General features: G+C 37.8%; 1 protein-coding gene across 1 annotated transcript in view; it reads right to left on the bottom strand.

The window, feature by feature from the left end:
* LOC103259544 (24-hydroxycholesterol 7-alpha-hydroxylase-like) overlaps positions 1–21,642 on the bottom strand; it is an 81,841-nt gene that overhangs the window by 20,821 nt on the left and 39,378 nt on the right. Inside the window, exons 5-6 of the mRNA XM_008057207.2 lie at positions 10,472–10,567; positions 9,213–9,301 (exon numbers count right to left, since the gene is read on the bottom strand). Of these exons, the coding sequence (XP_008055398.2) occupies positions 9,213–9,301; positions 10,472–10,567 (185 nt within the window). The remainder of the gene's footprint in view (positions 1–9,212; positions 9,302–10,471; positions 10,568–21,642) is intronic.

Consider the following 21,642-nt stretch of genomic DNA (forward strand, 5'->3'; position numbering starts at 1 on the left):
TTAGGAAATAAAATCAATTTGGTGGTAGGAGACAAACAATCGAGATCCATGGTTCTCAAACTTTAGTGTACATCAGAATCACCTAGAGGACCTGATAAAAAATACAATTGCTGAACCCCACTCCCAAAGATTCTGAGTCAGGAGTTCTGGGACAGGCCCTGGGTATTTGCATTTATTGCAAGTGTACAGGTAATGTTACGACTTGTGGTCTGGAGACCACATTTTAAGACTCGCTGATCTAGAAGAATTTGACAAGGAGAAAAAGAAATGAACGTGTTAGAAGATATAATGTATCAAATCTTTTCATTTTATCACACAATATCAAAATTACAAAAAATATACTATGTTTCATGTATAACTGGAATACCAAACTTTACAATAGAAATAATGGTGAAGGCATAATCAAGTAGGAGGAGCAGGTAGATGCTTTATATTAAGTAAAGAAAAAATATGGAACAAAATGGGAAGAGAAAAATGGGATAAAGGTAAGCTGTATGAGAAGGAAAGAAGAAAACATGAAAAATAAGAAGAAGAATGGGAAAGTTGAAAGTGGGAAAAGGAGATGAAAAAGCAAATGAAAGAGCAAAGAAGAAAGAACTGTGGATATACCAATTCAAAATAAAAATATATAGAGACAGATCTCTAAGCAAGTAGTCTCATTTGGAATATACAAATAATAGAATTGTAATTCAGGACATATGTATAGATAGACCAGGGTGGCCTCTGGTCTGTCTGCAGAACAAAATCAAACCAGCAAATAGAAAATAATAAGTGTTGGTAAGTCACTGAGAAATTGGATGTTTTGTGCACTATTGATGGGAATGTAAAATGGTACAACTACTATGGAAAACAGTATGGCAGTTCCTTAAAAATTAAAAGTTAAAAAAGGAATGATCATATGATCCATCCATTCTACTTCTGGGTGTATACCAAAAGAAACAAAATCAGTGTCTCCTGCCAAGGCTTCCATCAAGCACATATTGGGCCAGTTAACAGTGTCATAAGTCCCATAGGATTTCTTTATTCTTTTTCATTCATTGTTCTCTGCAGACTGGATAATTTCAAAAGAACTGTCATCAAGTTTGCAGATTCTTCCGCTTGATTGAGTCTGCTGTTGAAGTGCTCTATTGCATTTTTCATTTCATTCACTGTATTTTTCACCTCCAGTATTTGTTTAATTTCTTTTTATCATTTATATTACTTTGTTGAACTTCTTGTTTTGTTTATGTATTGTTTTCTAATTGAAATTTTGAGTTATCTGCCTGTGTTCTCTTGTATCCCACTGAACTTCCTTAGAATACTTATTTTGAATTCCTCTTTAGGCAATTCATAGGTCTCCATTTTTTTTAAATTGGAAAATTATAGTGTTCCTTGGGTGGCATCATGTTTTCTTGTTTTGTTTTTTGTTTGTTTGGTTTTGTTTTTGTTTTTTCATGCTTCTACTAGCCTTATAATGATATCCACACATTTTAAGAAAAAGCCACCTCTTTGAGACTTACAGACTGGCTATGATGGGGAAAGACCTTCACCTGTGAGTGGATGTAAGGGTGCTAAGTAGATGGGGTGTGGTGGTACAGTCTCTGTTAATTTAGGTCAATGTTTGGCAGGACTGTGGGGATTCTCAGTGACCTCAGTTGTGTCAAAGGCAGCAGCATTCACGATAAGGGTTTTTAGGGTCTTTGGTATCAAAGGCTGCTCTAGTCCTCCTAGGACTAGGGGAAAGTTCTAGCCAAGGGGATCCCTCTTGGTGCTGCTTCTGTTATATGGGCATGCTGGCAGCTCCAGTACCACTGGATTCTTGGGTGCAGGTGCCTTTGTGGCAGTGGTGGTGCCAATGCTCAGAGTGGCATCAGTGCCAGGGTCCTGGGCAAAAGGGGTACAGAATTTATGTGACACCTGTGTCTTGGGGCACAGGCATTCTTGCTATGGCAGTGAATGACATCAGTATCTGAGACACAGACATGATAAGTCTTGTTTTGTGATATATCCAGAGTAAATAAAATCAGTTCCTTTAAAAAGCACCAGCTAAGCTCTTAATTGATGTGGTTAGTATATGCTAATACAATATTTCATAGAGCTCAATAATTCTTGAAAGAAAACTCTTGCTTTTAAAGAAATTATGTTACTTAGAATGCTTTTGATTACATGGGACAGGAAACTCATCAGACTGGTTTCTGTATTGAAGGAAATGCATCACTTTATGTAACTGCATAACAGCTAGTGCTGGCCTAAGGAAGAGATCACTCCAGCAGCTCAGTGATGTTATCATGGAACCAGTTTCCCGCTACTGCTCTGCTATGTGTTATCAACTTTATCCTAATACTGTCTTTTCTTATAGTCTAAAAATGCTTCCACCAGTTTCTGGAGCCAAATGCCTTTTTATTCACACATGGAAGTAATTATTATTTTTGATCCAGAAGTCTCAATGGAAACTCTGGTAGTCAACTGTCCTGCTTAAAACATTTTCCAACACCTACATCAATCACTGTGGGAAGAGAAGGAGGGACAGGGATGGAATGTGCTGATTGGCTTAGAGAATATGCTAATTAACCCTATAGAGCTGAGAGTGGAATCAGCACATCAGAATCCCATGGATATTCAAATGAAAATTAAGACTACTAGAGAGAGAGAGGGCATTACATAATAAGGGAACAATAATCTATGGGCAATACTGTGGTACAGCACAGTTTTAATCCCAGTCTTCTTTTCCTAGGAATAAAACACTTTTCAGAACACTGAAGATACTTAACTTATTAAAAAGCAGTCACTCGGTTTGATGAGGTAAGAAAACACATGGGGCGGGGAGGGGGGGGCGGGGAGATACCCAACCTAAGTGTTCTTTATTTCTCTTCATAGATACATATTCTGTCCAGACATATTGTGTATACCAAAGAGACCAAAGATCTGTTTTGGAAATAAAAGAAAAAGGGTGCCCTTTCTGAAATTTTTGCTCAGAAATGAACGTGTTTTGTTTTAGAAACACTTTAGCCTAAGTATCAAAAATCACTCCTGAATTGCTTCCTCTGTTCTTATATCTAGCCTCATAATGAAGTGTCAAAATGAAATGGCCAGCAATGACTGAAATTTTGCCAATGTTTTCTGTGCTTCTTTGAGTGACTCATTGCTTCATATTAGAGCAGTAAGAAGAGAGAAACATGGCTAAACATTAATAAGGGATTCTGTCAACCTGGCTTAGAGTCTTAGAGTTAGTCACATTCACCCTTCCCACCCTCATTCCTAACTCCTTTTTATATACTTTCCAGGACACATGCAAACTATATGAAAATGTTAGGAAACAATGATATAATAAGTACAGTTCATTTAATTATATCTAACAACTGGAGTTAAGGTGATGCATTTGTTTATGGAACGAATTCCTCAGAATAAATTGAATTTTCAACTTATTAAATTCATGGAGCTTTGAATTTGCTCACTCTAAAAAAGCAATCAGCTATTTCTAAGCATAAAAGCGAGAAAGTTACTTACAACACTTCTCAGATATGAGGGGGGAGCCCTCAAAAAAAACCAAGATTTATTTATAAAATATTGTGTATTTATTCTTACATGTTTATACTTCAGTCACCTTCAAAGTACTCTCTGTTTGATGCAAAACACCTATTGAGATACTTTTTCCACTGCACAAAGTAGTTTTTGAACTTGTGAAGTCTGATGCCTTTTAGTGCTTCTGCCATTTTTTGGTTTCACCACTTTCACATAGGCAAAATGTTTCTCTCTAAGGATGTTTTTCATCCTGGGAAACAAAAAAGTGTTGCTTGGGGCAAGATCAGGTGAATAGGGAGGGTGTATCATGTGGAGCATGCTGTTTTGGTCAAAAACTGCTGAACACTCAGCACAGTGCAGGCAGATACTTTTGTAAATCAGCCATCATGAAACGGGCAGATGTGTTGAAACATTCTCGAAAAAAAAACTCATTGATGGCAAACACAGTCTCTCACAACAATGCTAGCTGGTGTACTGATGCCGATGGGTTCCTAGAATACTCATCTTGTGAGGGAAGCCTATACTACACAAGGCCCAACCTCCAAATTATAATTTCTGGGTTTTTTTGGGTCGCCCCTTGTACAAAATTATGCAAAGATATTTTACTGAATATGGCACAACCATTAATATTACACTATCTTTAACATAAATATATAGAAACAATGTGCTCAGAGAATCACAAACCCCAAATATATGGTTGCCTTACTATCATAAACATATAGACATAGTATATTCCTATGAGCATCTAATTTTTTTTTTCTCAAAGTTTGATACCATGGCACCTCAGGAAGATGGGCTCTCTTCTATACTGTTTACTGATCATTCCCCTTCTAGTCCAAAGGCCTTTTATAATCCCCCTTCCTCTGAATTCTTATGGCAATTATTATATACATGACTCTTTTGGCATTTCTCATGTGCCATCTTATCCCACTAAGTAAGGCTTGTTTTTTATGTTATACATACTTCAGGAATGTATCTCTGAATCTTCACAGTTTTTAACAAAGTCACTTGTGTTAGAATATAAGATCCTTAGGGGAAGGAGCTTCATCTGATTTGTTTTCCAAAGTAACTCCTAGAGCCCTCCCCTGACACATAGCACACACTCAATAAATAGTTACTGAATGTAATAATTATTGTATTACTGCTAAGTGCTTAAGAGATGTTTGTTAGGTTGCTTAATAGTAGAACTAATCTATTATTAGATGGACCTATGCTTTTAATTATTTTCCAATAATTGTGTGATTTCCATTAGTAATTCAACCCAAGTCCATGACTTTGTGACCTAGCACTACCTGAGAATATATGAAAGAATCCAAATGCACAGAAAAAGTAGAAATCACACTTTCTGTTCCTGAGGAATCCATGCTTTATTTTCACTTCTCAAGTATTGCAGCTGACTCTTATTATACCCTCTTCTTATCCAAGCATGCCTTTTTAAGCCGATTAATCTTGCCAAATATATCAGTGCTGTTGTTTTACACTGGCGTTTAAGCCGTATAAATTTGCACAATGATACCGCCAACCAGGCATCCTTTGGCAGAAATGGGAACCAAGGAAGATCAGGCGGGTATAGCAAGCACATCACTTTGTGCTAACATCATTGACTCTCAGACACCCACACGAGGAGGTTCTCCTTAACACTGAAAATCCTATATTTTTCCTCCATTTAAATCTCATAGTTTCAGACAAGACTGTTCACTATTATAAGATTCTTCATTTTTCAAGCTATCTCTGAAGAAGTCTGGTAGTTCATGCTGCTTTTTCCTGCTTGTTTTCCTGTGAACCACCAGACTTCTCCAGCAATAGAATTACTGTAAATATGTCCCTTCCTCTGCTACAGAAAAGTGCCTAGTAAGGGGCTCCTCCCCCCAAAACTATTTGCAGAACCCCCATTATTAGGAGAGGACACTACAGTTCATCCATTCTAATTTTTGGTTCTCAGCCAATGGCAGCACAGAGAACTTATTTAGTTAACTCAGCAAAACCTCTTTTGAGTTTACTTGTGAGAGGGCCTCCTATACCACCTTAGTGGCCTAAACTACAAGAGGTGACAGATGCAAGACATAGAGAATGTGTTTATAATGAACTTTGATCATCAGTTACATTACAGTCAACTTTCTCTGACTCACTGAGTGTGTGAGACATGAAAAGTAAATTGGCTCCTGGTACACAGATTAAGAATGGGTACAGTTTTCTGGGGATCACAACTAAGGATTTGTGGGATTAAATTTCTAGTGGAAATATCTATCTTAGTATACATGATTTAAATGAAGTCATTTGCTTTCCTGAACAATTTTCTATTTTATTTATCTTTAAAAACAAAATGTTTTATGAGTTGGCTGTTTAAAATAAGTAACAGAAAAATTAAAGACTTTTCAAGACAGAAACAATAGAAAACTAGACCTAATGAAGTTTTAAAAATAGGTCATCTATATTCAAACTTCAATTTTAATCGGTAGATTTTGGTTAAATGATATATATCTTGACACATCTCAGACTCAGTTTTCAAAGGAAAACTTAAGATCTTATCCCCAAACTTGCCCCTGTTCCTGATTTCTCTATTTTTACTTCTGTCAGTCCCCTAGATTCAAAACCACAATTCATTTCAAATCCTTCCTTTCAACTGATCCCCATTTCTAATCATCTTCCAAATCTGGTAGATTCTACTACTCCAAGTCTCTCACATGAAATATTAGCATGACCATATAACCTAAGTCATGCCCCAAACTAATTCACTCTATTAAAACCTTTTAACACGTTATTAGTTTCATGTGAACTGCATATAAACTCCTAAATCAGGTATTCTGGGGCCTTCCCAAATAGGCGAACATACTTTTTCAGTCTTACTCCTCACCATTCTCCATAATCTAGTCTCTATGCTTACGCTGTTGCCTCAAGCTAAAAGTTCTTCCAGCCCTTTGAAGGCCACTTTCCCCAGGAAATCTATGATCATCCTGACTCTCTCTCTTGAATCTCCAGTGTGGTGTGTGGCATCTCTCAGCCTGCAATCCTTAGGCTTATTTACGAACTCGATGTCTCTCCTACCCCTAAATTGTTTCTCATGTAAGCTGAGAATATGTTGTACTCGTGTCCAAAGCCCCTGCAATATCCAGGACACTGCCTTGCACATAGTAGGAGCCCACTGCATTCTAAAAATATATAGTTTCTGCCTAAATAGTTAAGTAAGCTACAGTGTCATGATCCCCTTTATTGTACCCATTACTTTCAAATACAAATAAATGTCTGTTAGCCTCAAAAGCTATTCTGGAAAGTGGTAATAACCTATCACAGAAACAGCAGTCATCAGGTAATCCTTGACAATTGGCTCATACCATATGCTTCATTGCAACACATTTCAAGTTATTGGTTTAAAAAACATCTAGCTCAGCCGGGCTCAGTGGCTCAGCCTGTAATCCTGTGCCTTTGGGAGGCTGAGGTGCGTGGATTGCCTGAGCCCGCGGGTTCAAGATCCGCCTGGGCAGTGAGACCTCACCTCAACAATAAATCAAAAAATCAGCTGGGTGTGGTAGTGCATGCCTGTAATCCTAGCTACTTGGAAGGCTGAGGTGGAAGGATCACCGGAGCCCAGTAGGTTGGGGCTGCAGTGGCCGGGAGCGGCCACTGCACTCCAGTCTGGGTGACGGAGTGAGACTCCAACTCAAAAAAAAAAAAAAATCTAGCTCAATGTCAAAGATAGTTACAATATATTTTTTCAGTTGCTACCATGAATATATGAAAAAGAGTCTGAGAAAAAGGTAACATTCATTGCTTTTAAAAGAGCTACACTTAGGACACTGATTCTTAGTAGGTGACAAAAACAATACATTGGTTATTGGTTTAAGAACTGCTTCTCTAAAGTGAGAGGCAGGATGAGCATGATGGCTTTTGTTGTTAATGTTATGTGTCATGCTATGGCCCCTTAGTAACTGACACTCAATTACAATGTTTAACTTCGGAGTTTTATAGTGGATATATCAGCATGTTTTTAGCTCTAAACAATGGAAACTTCAACTATAATTGCTTTAAATGATAAGGACTTTTATTAACTAAAATGTCAGAAAATAGATAAGCTCCACAAAATTTACCTATTCAGTGACACAATAACATAACATAGACCCAGGCTCTTTCCATATCTCTGCTCTGCCATCCACAGACTCTGCACCATCACAGGACTTGATGTTCCTCTTGAACTTGCCACTAGTAACTGGGGTTGCATGTTTCCCTCTTTATATCCAGTGGGAAAGGATTAGGGATGAGGGGACCTCTTCCTTAACCATGAAAGCAAAGTCTCTCCTTTCAGCCTGATTGGCCAGTTTAGGCCAACTTCCTACCTCAGGACAAATAGTTGTCATCAGGGAAATACCCAGCACCAATTTACTTTGTTTTGGGTTTCTAGAACAACTTCTTAAAAGGAATATACAATGTTTATGGTTGGCTACTAATTAATATCATTTGGGGGAGGTGTACATTACTAAAAGCAAACTGATACTCTAAGACATATGAAAAAGGCGAACAGAATGAATGTCATGGAATAAGTAATAATAGTAAATATGGACTTCCATTATTGTTTAAAAAAAGATGGCTGACTTCTTAAGTCAAGAAACTACAATTTTTCAGGTAAGAATTTAATGGATTTTTATATTTATTTAGTAAGATTTTGTTACAAGTAGGTACTGACATTTCCCCAAGGGAATCATCCCCGAGGAAAAGATAGGACATAGTTCATGTAGAATGTGAGGTCTAAGAAGTCAGGGACCATACCCATCTCCCTTAGTGCTCTCACCCTGATGCTTAGCAGAGACCTGGCACAGGGGAGATGTTCAAAACTTTTTCTGCTTGAAAAATAAACATGAAAATAACTTCCATTAAATGATGGTCACTTGTACTAACAGGGTATCACCCTGGAAGAGGAGTCCTTGGTGTCAGAATAATTGAACTATAAAAGGTATCAAGGGAAAATTTTCACAGAACCAAACTAATCTCATAAACAAAAACCATCTAGTAAGCTGTTGCTAAGCTCCAAGTTAAAGATGTTCCATAACCCCAGCACACATCTAAGAGAATGGTATAGTTAAAGAAATATTATTCTCTTATTAAAAAAAGGTAGTACTCAAACCACTCTCAATTACTCTTATATGAAAGCTGACCACTTGAACCATAAATGTTGCTTCTATTTGGCATTTATAAATGTAATATTTGCTTCTCATGAGCTCTCCCATCAGAAGCCACTTTAGACATTCTCACAAAAACACTGCACAATACCATAGGCCAACCAGACAAAATGTGCTCTCAGAGATTTCTCTATAGTTTGATAATTTTTTTTTTTTTTTTTTTTGAGTTGGAGTCTCACTCTGTCGCCCAGACTGGAGTGCAGTGGCCGCTCCCGGCCACCGCAGCCTCGACCTGCTGGGCTCTGGCGATCCTTCCGCCTCAGCCTTCCAAGTAGGTGGAACTACAGGCGCGTGCTACCACGCCCGGCTAATTTTTTGATTTATTGTAGAGATGAGGTCTCGCTGCCCAGGCGGGTCTCGAACCCGCAGGCTCAGGCAATCCACTCACCTCAGTCTCCCAAAGGCACGGGATTACAGGCGGAGCCACCGAGCCCGGCTTGATAATTTTAAAAAAGAGCTATTAAGCCAAAACTTTTCCCATCTGAGCCATCATCTTGCTACAGACTTTCTAGATAAATGTGACCCAACTGTCTCACTGACCTTCCAGGACACTGGAACTTCCCGCTTCCAAATGCCAGGAAGCAGTCCAAGAACGCATGCTTCTCTAAATTTGCCTTTTCCCAACGTTCCTGTGGGAAGAAAACATTTTTTTTTCCAAATCAGCCTTATATAAATAAGCTTAACTTTATTTCTCTAGGCTAAAAATGACCTTGTACAGCTAATCCTTGCATATAAAGTTGCAGGGTTGTTGGTAATTTTTTCCAACCTGTTATTAATATCAGACACAATTGTGTTTTTGGAACACGAACTTATAAATAAAAAGGTTTAAAAAGAATTCTGTTAAGTGGTAAATGTAAATGATAATGTAAATCAACCGCAGAATTGACCTAAGAAGAGGAAGAATATTTATAATAAGGTCTCAGGCGCTGTCATAAATTGCTCTTGGTAATAAATTTAGTAGTAAGACACTGACAGCCCTGCCTGTTGGGAAAAGCTTGGGATGCAAAATGAATACATCTGAATGCCATTTTTGACAGTTTTACCTACAAGCAGAGAATGAACTAAATGACCTCTTAAGATTCTGTTCACCACTGTAACACCCGAATTCTAAGAAATAGCAGACTGGGCTGGGCTCGGTGGCTCAGCCTGTAATCCCAGCCCTTTGGGAGGCCGAGGGGAGTGGATTGCCTGAGACTGCAGGCTTGAGAACAGCCTGGGCAACTTGGCGAGACCTTGTCTCTATAAAAAATTTAAAAAAAATTAGCCGGGAGTGGTAGCCCATGCCTGTAGTTCCAGTTACTTGGAAGGCTGAGGCAGAAGGAATGCCAGAGCATAGTAGGTCGATGCTGGGGTGGCCATGAGTGTGCCATTGCACTCCAGCCTGGGCAATGAACTGACACTTCAACTCAAAAAATAAATAAATACCAGATTGTAGTTTTAATTTGCTTATTTTTATTTTGTATTCCCTGGAAACCAATAACAGAAACAACTGCCTGAAAAACATAAAATAAGGCTTCTGTCAGAACTAGGCATACTTACTTTAACATGCCCATCTGGTTTCATATAAAATTTATTTTAAAGTTGGGGAAGTTTTTTCCAAAAACTTTTCTAAATGATTTGTAAATGTTGCACTGTCTATACTGCAAATCTGTAGTGTTCTTTGTAGTCAACTTTGTTCTTAGTTACCATAGAAATATGGTTGCTTAATGATATAGTCCTAGTTAATTTATGAATTCGTACTCTTGGCATAAAAAGAAATTAAAATTAAAAGATAATGTATACTGAAAGAGATAACTTACAGGTTTGAACAATTCAGGTTCAGGAAAATACTTTGGATTTCTATGTAGCCAAAATGGAGACAACATCAAAAAGTCACCAGAAGGAATGATGTAATTCTACAATAGAAAGATTAGTTCCAAATCATTTTTTGAAATATGCTTTAAGGAGAGTTTAGGCCATTAAAAATAATGCAACCATTATATTGTAGTGAAGTGTTGGGAGCCAGTCATGGAGGTTTGCCTGCTGACAAAGTCTAGGGGCTGAAGATCCCAGGTCGCAAAGCGAAACTGGGCAGCTGAGATACTTGCTGCTTCTACTTTTGTTATTAGTGCAGTCAAAAAGTTCTGTACAGTCCAAGGATGGAAAGCAAAATTCCACTCACACCTCCACTACCCCTTGCAAAAAGGCAAGAGGGGAATTCATGAAAAATTACCTTCCCTTCATTTGAATTCCTCCCTAGGTTTCCACATCCCCAGCCTCCTGGTATTAAACCACGCAATCACTTGATTAAACATTGTAGTTGGGAAAATTGTAAAAAATCAGAAAGTGCTTGATTTAATGTTTGTCAGGGAACTCACTGGCCTTGCCAGAAAATTATCAATAGAGATTTAAACTATCATGTGTGGGTAGATAATTACTTGTAAGATTTTATTTCTTCTGATTGGTGACTAATTGGAGAAATTTGAGAAGCTACAGTTTGTATTTTTAGGAAGAGTGTCAACACAAAAATTATGTTTACTTAATTTCTTAATTTCTACATGTGGTATATTATGGTTAAGAAATTAACAATCACATAAATATTAGAGTACCCTTGCCTTTACTTCCCTTTGTTAAGGGGGTTTGTAATTCTGTTTAGAGATTGTAACTGAGATGACTTGAGCCCTGGAGACCTTTTGTTTTACAAACATTGAAGCTCATTCTCCCTGGAAGGAAATAATTAACGCAGACTGTAAACACCAGGTGTGAAATTAGGGAAATCTAGGCAGGCCAACTTGCAGCTAAGAAACCTTGAAAATGTTATTTACCCCAGCTAGTTGCAAATTGCTGTGTAAAGGTCACAGGTGTGACTTGTTAATCTATGTGATAATTATAGTGCTTAGAACTTGGTAGTGATTTATAATGTAATAGTTATAGGAATAAGTAAGTTCTGTATGAACATTAAGAAATGTAATCATTAAAAAATGTTAGAAGTTTATAAAATTTATAGTTTAGGATGATAATGTTTTAAGATCAAAACAGGATGAACAAAGATACATTGCCTGTCCGATTCATTAAATTGTAACTGATTGCCTTGGAAACAAAAAACATGTAGGGTATAAAAGGAGTTGGAAAGACAATAAATTGGCATTTGTCCTGCTTGCAGCAGAGTCAGTGTCCAAGTTTTTTCTCCTGCGTCGACGCCATCCCTCTTTCAGGAAACCCTGACCTGCTGGAGCTGGACTCTGGCAGTGAAGACTTAGACATTTTATAATTGATGATGAGAAAATCTAACTCTTTCTGGACAGGTGATTTCTATTTTTCAACTTAGGCAATGATTGACTTCTAAATCTGATTATTATTTACATGTACATATATATCTAGTTACATATATATATATATGCCAAAATTTTAGAAACTACTATAAGTCCACTTTAATGTAGCTTTTGATATCTGATATTACGGTTTATGGAAAGTACTCTTAATGGCAGAAACTATGATGAGCCAGGCTCGGTGGCTCAGCCTGTAATTCTGCACCTTTGGAAGGCTGAGGTGATGGATTGCCTGATCCCGTGGGTTCAAGACCCACCTGGGCAGCGAGACCTCATCTCTAAAATAAATAAAAAATCAGCCAAGCGTGGTAGTACACGCCTGTAATTCTGGCTACTCGGAAGGCTGAGGTGGAAGGATCACCAGAGCCCAGTGGGTCGAGGCTGCGGTGGCCAGGAGCAACCACTGCACTCCAGTCTGGGCAACGGAGTGAAACTCCAACTCAAAAAAAAAAGAAACTAAGGTGGACACTCAGGTTGTGGAACAGAAACATGTAACTCTGAGACAGGGACAATAGCCACAGCAGCACCGAGGACAGGGGCAAGGATTTCCTGTTCCTGTGGACACCACTGATAGTGTTAGAACAAAGGCAGTGAATTTCTTTTCTTTCTTTTTTCCCCTTCCTTCCTTCCTTCCTACCCTCCTTTCTTCCTTCCTCCCCTTCCCCCTTCCTCCCTCTCTCCCTCCTTCCCTCTTTTCCTCCCTTTCTCTCTCTTTCCTTCTGTCCAGCATCAGCCAGGAGGGTAGAAAAAAACTGAAAACAACTAATTAGGAAGACATAGAAAAAAGCAAGTGTTGTGCATTTACTTGGCTGTGTTTGTGTTTGGGGTCACAGTGGTTGTGGGACTGAGGAGAAGCAACGTGTGACCTCAAGCAGCAGAGTCTACAGTATCCTTCTGGATTCACATTATGATAGGTTTTCATGATCTACAAACTATACCAAGAACTAAAAACCATTTCACAAAATCTCCCTTTCATCACTATGTTCAGGAACCATAAGACGAAGGGATCTCCCAAGCTGTGTAGTTGCTAGATAGCTACCAACTTTACTGAGGTGAAGATATTTTACTGGGTAACACCCACTTTCAATCATCACAAGCCACATCTATTTAACCCTGTATTATTTTGAAATGTCTTCAAGATATTTTCAAAATGCTTTCTTTAGATTTACATATCCAAAACATAAATACCTTACAATTAAAGATACATCATTTAACAATAGCTATGACTATTGCTTGAGATTTGGCAATTTCAGTACCAGGAAAGTTGGAGAAAGAGACCCCAAATTGGAAAAAGTGAGGTTTTCCCAGGTGCCCTCTTACCATTTTTTAAATAGAAACAGACCTGTGAGATCCCAATCCTACATTTTTTGCTCACTTAACATTATAACATTATAATTTTACTTCTACTGGAACTGAGGTTAGAGAGGTCACGACTGACTCTGGAAGCAGTCACAGGGGACCCTGCTGTGAACTGGGGGCAGGGCTGGGGCCAGCACTGGGATAGGCCTTCTGTCGGGAAAACCACTGCCCTTCCCTCCCCACCCCATCATCCTCTTTACTTGCTGTTGGCAGTGATCATGACTTGGAGATGCTGCTCTTCTATACATCAAGCTAGCAAAGAAAGGGAGACTTCCAAGAGGTCCTCAGTCACAAAATTACCACCAGCAACAGGGATGAGACAAGAAAGAAAGTATGCAGCAGCAGCCACCATACTGACAAATGGCATAAAGGAATGTTAGAGCCGGCTCTGTCAAAAATTCCTCTGAGCAAGCGGACATCACCAGGCCCAGCCTAAACAGTTCCTATCTTTATTTACAGAACAGATAAAGTGAAAGATCAAGAGGGAGACAAAACAGCCACAAGACGAGAACATAGATCACTGGAAAAGGGAAATTACCGTGTTGTAACAGCTGCATCTCTCAGGCAGACAGAATTGAACCTGGCCATCCCACCTAACCTGGATGTTGTGAGGTCAAATGAGCTTCATCTGCAAATCTAGAGATGGTGGTTTCTTGAAGAGAGAAGACAGGACTGTCTGCTATAATTCAAGAAAGGTGCCGAGAGCTAAGTGGGTGCAGAGAATGTAGAATCTTGAAGAGAAATGGGGAGTCCCACGAAGGCAAAGCATCTCCAGTAGGAGATTCAAAGCACACTGCTTTTTCTCCTGGATCTTAGCCAGAAGCTTGGTTGGTGTTAGTTGCCACACAAACACACACACACACACAAATAAATAATAATAGTAATAATAATAATAATAATGTATTTTTAAATGTAAAGAGTATATTCTTTTGTATGATAAAAACTGATCTCAACAAAAATTGTAGAAAATACAGAAAAACTAGAAGGAAAAAAATCACAACAGAACTCTAACATCCAAAGACAGTCATCGATTCACTAGACTTCTCCCCAGTACTTTTACCCTAGTAAAAATAGGAGATATTCTTTATTGTTGTTAAACATAGTTTTCATTCTCCTGAATAATCAGTTTTTGAATCTGTTTTTTGTTCTCTTAACATTATAATAATTTTTTTCTTTTTATTGTATATTCATTGTGAGTAATTTGCCCTCCAATGGCTGTTTAATCTTCTGCTGGGAAGATTAAACCATAATTAATGTAATCATTTCCTACTTGTTTCTATAATAAATAACATCACCATAAGCATTTTCTTCCGCAAAGCATTTTTCAAATAAATTCTGTAAACATAAATGATCAGGGAATGAAGGACATGGATATTTTTAAGGCAATTAACACGTTATTCAACTGTTTCCTCAAATTTTGTAGTAAAACATGTTTCTAACTATAATTTGTTAAAATATCAGTTCATTATCCTTTTACCTGCTAATCGGTCATTTCTAATAGATTATTTTAGGTTGTCTTTTAAATTTTTATGTCTTTATTGTTATTTTTAATACCATTTTAACCTATAAACTTCAGTGGTTATGTCCAGTCCATACTAATCTATGTGATATTAGTTCTTTATTTACCTATTTGTATGAGTTATTTGAATATTAAAATTATTTAACCATGTGTTGTTCTTGTATTGATATGTTTTCTTAATTTTGTTTTACATTTAATTTGTGCTATATTTTTAAAAATAAGACATTAAATTTTGATATGGTACATCCAAGTCTGTTCATCTTCTTTGTGGGTTCATTGATTAATCCTAAACTCAATCCTAAACACAATCCCTTATTTTTCCAAAAGCAGCCCTTAAACGTAGTCTAAGGATCCTTGGAAGTCCCAAAGACATTTTTGGGGAATCAGACAGGTCAAAAATAATTCCTAGGTAAAATGCCCAAAGTATAGAATAGACTAGTGGATTTTAACATAAAAATTCATTTATATATTTTCAGAGAGCAACAAGAAATTATCATTTGTTGAATTTTAGTATAGTATTAAAGAATAGTCGCAAATATCTGAAAGGGCTATTACAAGTTCAGCTTCCTTTTCCAGCTACATTCCGTGTGAGTCTTGGGCTGGGTTTTCTTCCTTTCCATCAATGAAATAATGTATCACAACAGATTGACTACAGCCTCCTACAAGATAATTTAGATGTCTCTATAAGCAAAGAACCTAAGGAGATTTGCAAAAACTTAAAATGTTGCTATACTTATTTTTTTGTTTTGGAAAATATACATGCATTTTATAAAACTATACTATTATGTTAGCATGTAAAGGTTTCTTATTATTTTTAATGAGATAATAAATACTAAATATTTTAACAATTTCTCAGCTTTAATTTCTAATATGCCTACTTTTAATATGCCCTAATCCTAATCCTAATGCTAACCCTACCTTAACCCTAACCTCTAACCCTAACCCTAACCCTAATCCTAACCCAAACCCTAACCCTAACAGGACAAAGACTAAACAACATGGACAAAAGCTCCTTGGGATCCTCAATAATTCTGAAGAGTGTAAAGAGATTATGAGACCAAAATATTTAAGAACTTATACTTAAGAAGTTTAAAAAAATACCCAATTTTAGTCAGTCATCCCAAACCACATCTTAATCTCTTTATTCTACATTTACTATAAAGATTCACTTATCGCTGGGCTCGGTGGCTCAGCCTGTCATCCCGCACTTTGGGAGGCCGAGGTGAGTTAATTGCCTGAGCCTGCGGGTTCGAGACTGGTCTGGGCAATTTGGCGAGACCTCATCTCTACAATAAATCAAAAAATTAGCTGGGCATGGTAGCACGTGCCTGTAGTTCCAGCTACTCGGAAGGCTGAGGCAGAAGGATCGCTGGAGCCCAGCAGGTCGATGCTGCGGTGGCGGGGAGCGGCCACTGCACTCCAGTCTGGGCGACAGAGTGAGACTCCAACTCAAAAAAAAAAATTCTTATGTACAAGAGGGTTTATTTCTTTGTTACCTGAAGTCGGTTCTATTGATCGGAACATCCGGTGTGATACTGGAATCATATCACTTTAATTCTTGTAGTTTTATAACAGGTTTTAATACCTTTTAAAAATAACTAATATTTCTTAATGACTCATTGTTTCTAATACTTCATTATTATTCTTTTCTGGGATATTCTTGAAGATGAATCAGGAGTCAGGAAATAACTAAATATTTATGCTATCAACAAAATGGACTATTATGTGGCTATTTAAATAAACATGAAAACTCTAGATACATTAAAAGTAAAGAATTAATGTTAAATTTTTTTAAAGGTATATGAGGAAGGACTAAAAAAACCTGGAATTTATATATAAAAAATTGTGTATTTATTCTTCCATGTTTAAATTTTAAGCACCTTCAAAGTACTCTCCATTTGAGCAATACACCTTTTCCACAACTTTTTGACACTTTTTCCACAGCTCAAAAGAGTTTTGCACTTGTCAATTTTGAAGACTTCTAGTGCTTCAGGAAAACAAATAAAAAATCACTCAGGAAGAAGTTAGGTGATTAGGGAAGATGGGGCATGGGGGGTCATGGCGTTTGGGGTTAAAAACTGCTGAACAGGCCATGCTTTTTTTAAACCTGGCCCCATCCCCAATCTGGGGGAGGTGGATCCCCCTTTCTTTTCTCTCTCTCTCTAAGACACTTTCTAAATAAACTCCTTTTTCAATCTAAAAAAACAAAAAACTGCTGAACATTCAGAGTGGTATGGGCAGGTGCACTTATAAATCACCCTTGAAGAAATGAGCAAATGTGTTGAAAGAATCGCAAAAAAAAAAAAAAAAAATTCACTGAAGCTGAACGCAGCCTCTCACAACAAGCTAGCTGGTACACTGATGCCAATGGGTTCCTAGAACACTTGCCTCGCAGGGGAAGCCTGTACTATAAAGGCCCACCCTCCAAAAGATAGAGTATTGTTTGGGTACCCTCCTTGTAGATTTACACTATGATGAAACATGAATTTCTTTATCAATGTCATACAAAGAGAATGTTAGATAATTATTTTAGTACAGTTAAGAGATTGTTGGGTTTTTGTACATCAAGAATGTATATGTGTGTGAAGATGTTGGAGCATGAGTATCTCATCTGGTAAAGTTGCCAAATAAGTAAAACTACTTTTGAAAAAAAATATGAGATGTTAAAGGCCTTAACAAATATTATGACTCCTTTTGGTAGGACATAATCCTGTCAAAGATATGAAGTTAAAAGCCCCTACAAGAGTTACTCACTTAAGGGTTTCAGATGGATTAAGGGATGGTGGGATATAGAGTAGCTGTATCGGGATCAGTGTTGCAGCCTGGCCAGTGAACGAGTAGGTTGCATAGAAATTTTATAGTGAAACAAATATATTTGTGTCAACACTTTATGGTAAAATCAAAATACAAAGAAGGACGAAGAAAGTGCTAAGTCATTTTTAAAGGTCCTGAAATGAAATACAAAATGAAATAACCAGCCGGGCTCGGTGGCTCAGCCTGTAATCCCAGCACTTTGGGAGGCTGAGGTGAGTGGATTGCCTGAGCCCCCGGGGTTTGAGACCCGCCTGGGCAACTTGGCGAGCCCTCATCTCTGCAATAAATCAAAATGAGCCAGGTGTGGTAGCACGCAACCTGTAGTTCCAGCTACTCGGAAAGCTGAGGCGGAAGGACTGCTGGAGCTCAGCAGGTCGAGGGTGTGGTAGCCGAGAGCAGCCACTGCACTCCAGTCTGGGTGGCAGAGTGAGACTCCAACTCAAAAAACCCCAAAAAAACCAAAATGAAATAACCAGGAAACTAACATTTGCAGAAGAAATCTCCTGTGCTAGAAGGGAAAAAGGGAAGGGAGGGCACAGAAGATTGACTTCAGGTGATAGTAGAGTAAAAGATGAAGGAAAAGTTAAAAGGATAATTATAGAGTGGCAAGAAAACACACTTGCCAGTGATGTCTACTTGAAAAAGAAAGTATTGGAGTATAAATATAGTCAAGAAAAAAAGATAAATGAACAGCATAAGCATATTGAAGGTCAGGACAGCAGAAGCCAAAAAGAACCCAGTTCAAAAGAATTGTGTTATGTTGGTTGGAAAGTGGCATGTGCCTAATGGTTTGAAATCTGAGATATATTTTGGTTTGGGTCTGGGAAGTAAATCTATGTAACAAATTAAAATGTTTTTATTATAAAATTACCCTGTGAGGATCTCATAGATTTAGCTCATGAAATAGCCCCAGCTGCATGCTAGTGTGAGAAGAGGCAGAGCTGTCATAGGTGTAGCCAGAAGAACGCCTGGTGGAGGAAGCCTAAGATGGCGAGTGTTGAAGGCCAGGCTGAAATTCGTGGAGAGAGAAGAAAATGAAAAGCAACAGGAAAAAATATCTGAAAGAATTTAGATATGAAGATCCTTATGGATTTTTCTCCTGTTTTGGTCACAGGCGCAGTTAGTATGAGGGGAAATGGGAACTTTAAAAGAGACAGGTTTGGGGATAAAAAAACAATCCTGAAGAATTGAGGCCATAAAGAGGAAACGAGAGAAGAAATTTCATGAAGAAATTAATGTCCAAAAGAGAGAAAGATAAGAAGAGGCAGAAGCAGAGGCAGGAGGAGGGGAAGAGGAAGAGGGAGGGGGAGGGGGGGAGGAGGAGAGGAATGGGGAGAGGGAGAGGTGGGAGAGATAAGAGAGAATGGAACTAGGGAGGGCAGGTGAAGGAGAGAGGAAAGAAGGAAAGAATCTGAGTGCTTATGACCAGGAGACAGTATAAGCAAAAAACAAACAAGCAAGCAAGCAAACAAACAAACAGAAAACACCTTTTAAGAGAGTCATGATATAGAAACCAGAAAAAATAGCACAAAAAAGAAAACTACAGACCAATATCTATCATGAACCTAAATTTTTAACAAAATACTGACAAAACAAATCCAACAAAGTATTAAAAGGATTATATACCCTGATCAAGCGAGATATACTCCAAGTATGAAAGACTGGTTCAGCATTCAATATTAGTAAATGATCACCATATGAACAGATGAAGAAGAAAAAGTACATGATTATAAATCACTGGTGCAGAAAAGCACTGGACAAAATCTAACACCATTCATGATAAAAACAGTAGCAGCAAATTAGAAATAAAAGCAAATTTCTTCAACTTGATAAAGAGCATCTACAAAAACCCTATAATACTTAATGGTGAAAAACTAAATGCTTTTCTCTTAAGATCAGGAACAATGCAATGATATCTACTGGCACCACTAGTAGTCGACATAGTGCTGGAAGTTAGAGCCTGTGCAATAAGGTAGGAAAAGGAAGTAAAAAGCATACAGATCACAAAGGAAGAAATAAAAATATTGTCTACATAGAAAATCCCAAAGAACCTACAAAACACTCCCAGAGCCGATAAAGAAGTGTAAAAAGTTGCAGAGACAAAGTCAACACACAAAAATCTATAAACAAGTAATGTTCAATTGAAAATCAAAACTTTAAAAAGTTTCATCTACAAAAGCTCCAAAATGAATGAAATATTGAGCATAAGTCTATCAAAACATGTATAGGATCTGTATGTTTAAAACAACAATCAAGATGCCCACTGATAGACAACTATCTAAGCCAATTCTTTTTTTTTTTTTTTTTTAGTTGGAGTCTCACTCTGTCGCCCAGACTGGAGTGCAGTGGCCGCTCCCAGCCACCGCAGCCTCGACCTGCTGGGCTCCGGCGATCCTTCCGCCTCAGCCTTCCGAGTAGCTGGAACTACAGGCGCACACTACCACACCTGGCTAACTTTTTTGATTTATTGTAAAGATGAGGTTTCGTCAAGCTGCCCAGGCGGGTCTCAAACCCGCGGGCTCAGGCAATTCTTTACTAACCAGAATATAAATAGGACTTAATAAAAGTTCAATTAAAAGTTTAGTAATATTCAGAGTATAAACATATTGCTCTACTTAATTGTCTCAAGATATCTGACTATTTACTCTCAAAGGGTCTCATTTAATACTCATAGTTTAAAGTAATTAATACTTTGATTAATTAAAAGCACACTGTTTTTGTTTTTAAGTTGGGGTCTCACTCTGCCGCCCAGACTGCAGTGACATGATCGTGGTTCACTGCAACCTTGAACTCCTGGAATCAAGCAATCTTCCCTCTTCAGCTTTCTTAGTAGCTGGGACTACAGACACGTGCTACCATGCCTGGTTCAGTTTTTGGTTTTTTTTAATAGAGATGAGGTCTCGCTACGTTGCCATGCTGGTCTCTAACTCCTGGGCTCAAGCTTCCTCCTGCCTCAGCCTTCCAGAATGCTAGGATTACAGGCATGAACCACCACACCTGGCTTAAAGTCACAAATTGTTAAAATCCTACAAAGACTAAATGCAACAATTTATGTAAGATCAGTTAAACAAGCCATGTCTCCTTTGGAGACAAAAGTTGCAACTTTTACAAAATTTGGATTTTTATCTGTGTTCTACTATTAGGGAATTTCCTTGATTTGAGTCCAAGCACTCTCATGCTGTGTGTTAAAAAAGGAAACAAGAGTGAAGGACTAAGTGTGATTTATCTGGATAATGTAGGCCCTCAATCAAATTATTCTGAAAAAAAAATAGTGTTCTGCCATATTGATGCACAGATACTTAGCTGAAAGTCTGCCATGTGCACACACCTTTTCATGGCTCACTGAGAATTTTCTCCTACTTTGTCCATAGAAAGAATCTCTTCTTCACTCAGCTGCTGACTCCTAATATAAATTAAGATCATCCACGACATTCCTGCTACCTGTTCTTATATCTGTAATCTGTGGCTCCAAATTGTCTTCTGGCTATATAAAAGAACTTGCTTCACATCTTGAATTTCTCAGTTCTCTGCTGCTCAGAAATACTTTTTGGTTGAATCAGCAGACATAAGGCCATCCAATCCATCTCCCTGATTTAAATAGGATTATACTGATTCTGATACAGGATCACATGGTCAGAGTGATTATTAAGGGGCTACATTTTAGTTAAAACAGTTGCCAACAGACAAATTCCTATATTAATGAAATATTGCTACACAACTTATTAGTAACCTGTACCAGAGTTACTTAGTGCTTAATGGAATTTGAGAAATTACATAATGATAAGTGCTATCAAATTTTAATGACATTTTTCAAAGATATTGAAGAAACAATCCTAAAATTCACATGAACCACAAAAGACCCTGGAACAAAGAATAAAATTGGAGGCATCACACTATCTGAATTCAAAATACACTACAAAGCCATAGTAATCAAAACGGCATGGTACTGGCATTAGAACAGACACATAGG

The sequence above is a fragment of the Carlito syrichta genome, unplaced genomic scaffold (assembly GCF_000164805.1).
Source record: "Carlito syrichta isolate Samal-C Ts95f unplaced genomic scaffold, Tarsius_syrichta-2.0.1 Scaffold302862, whole genome shotgun sequence".
Classification (NCBI taxonomy): Eukaryota; Metazoa; Chordata; class Mammalia; order Primates; family Tarsiidae; genus Carlito; species Carlito syrichta.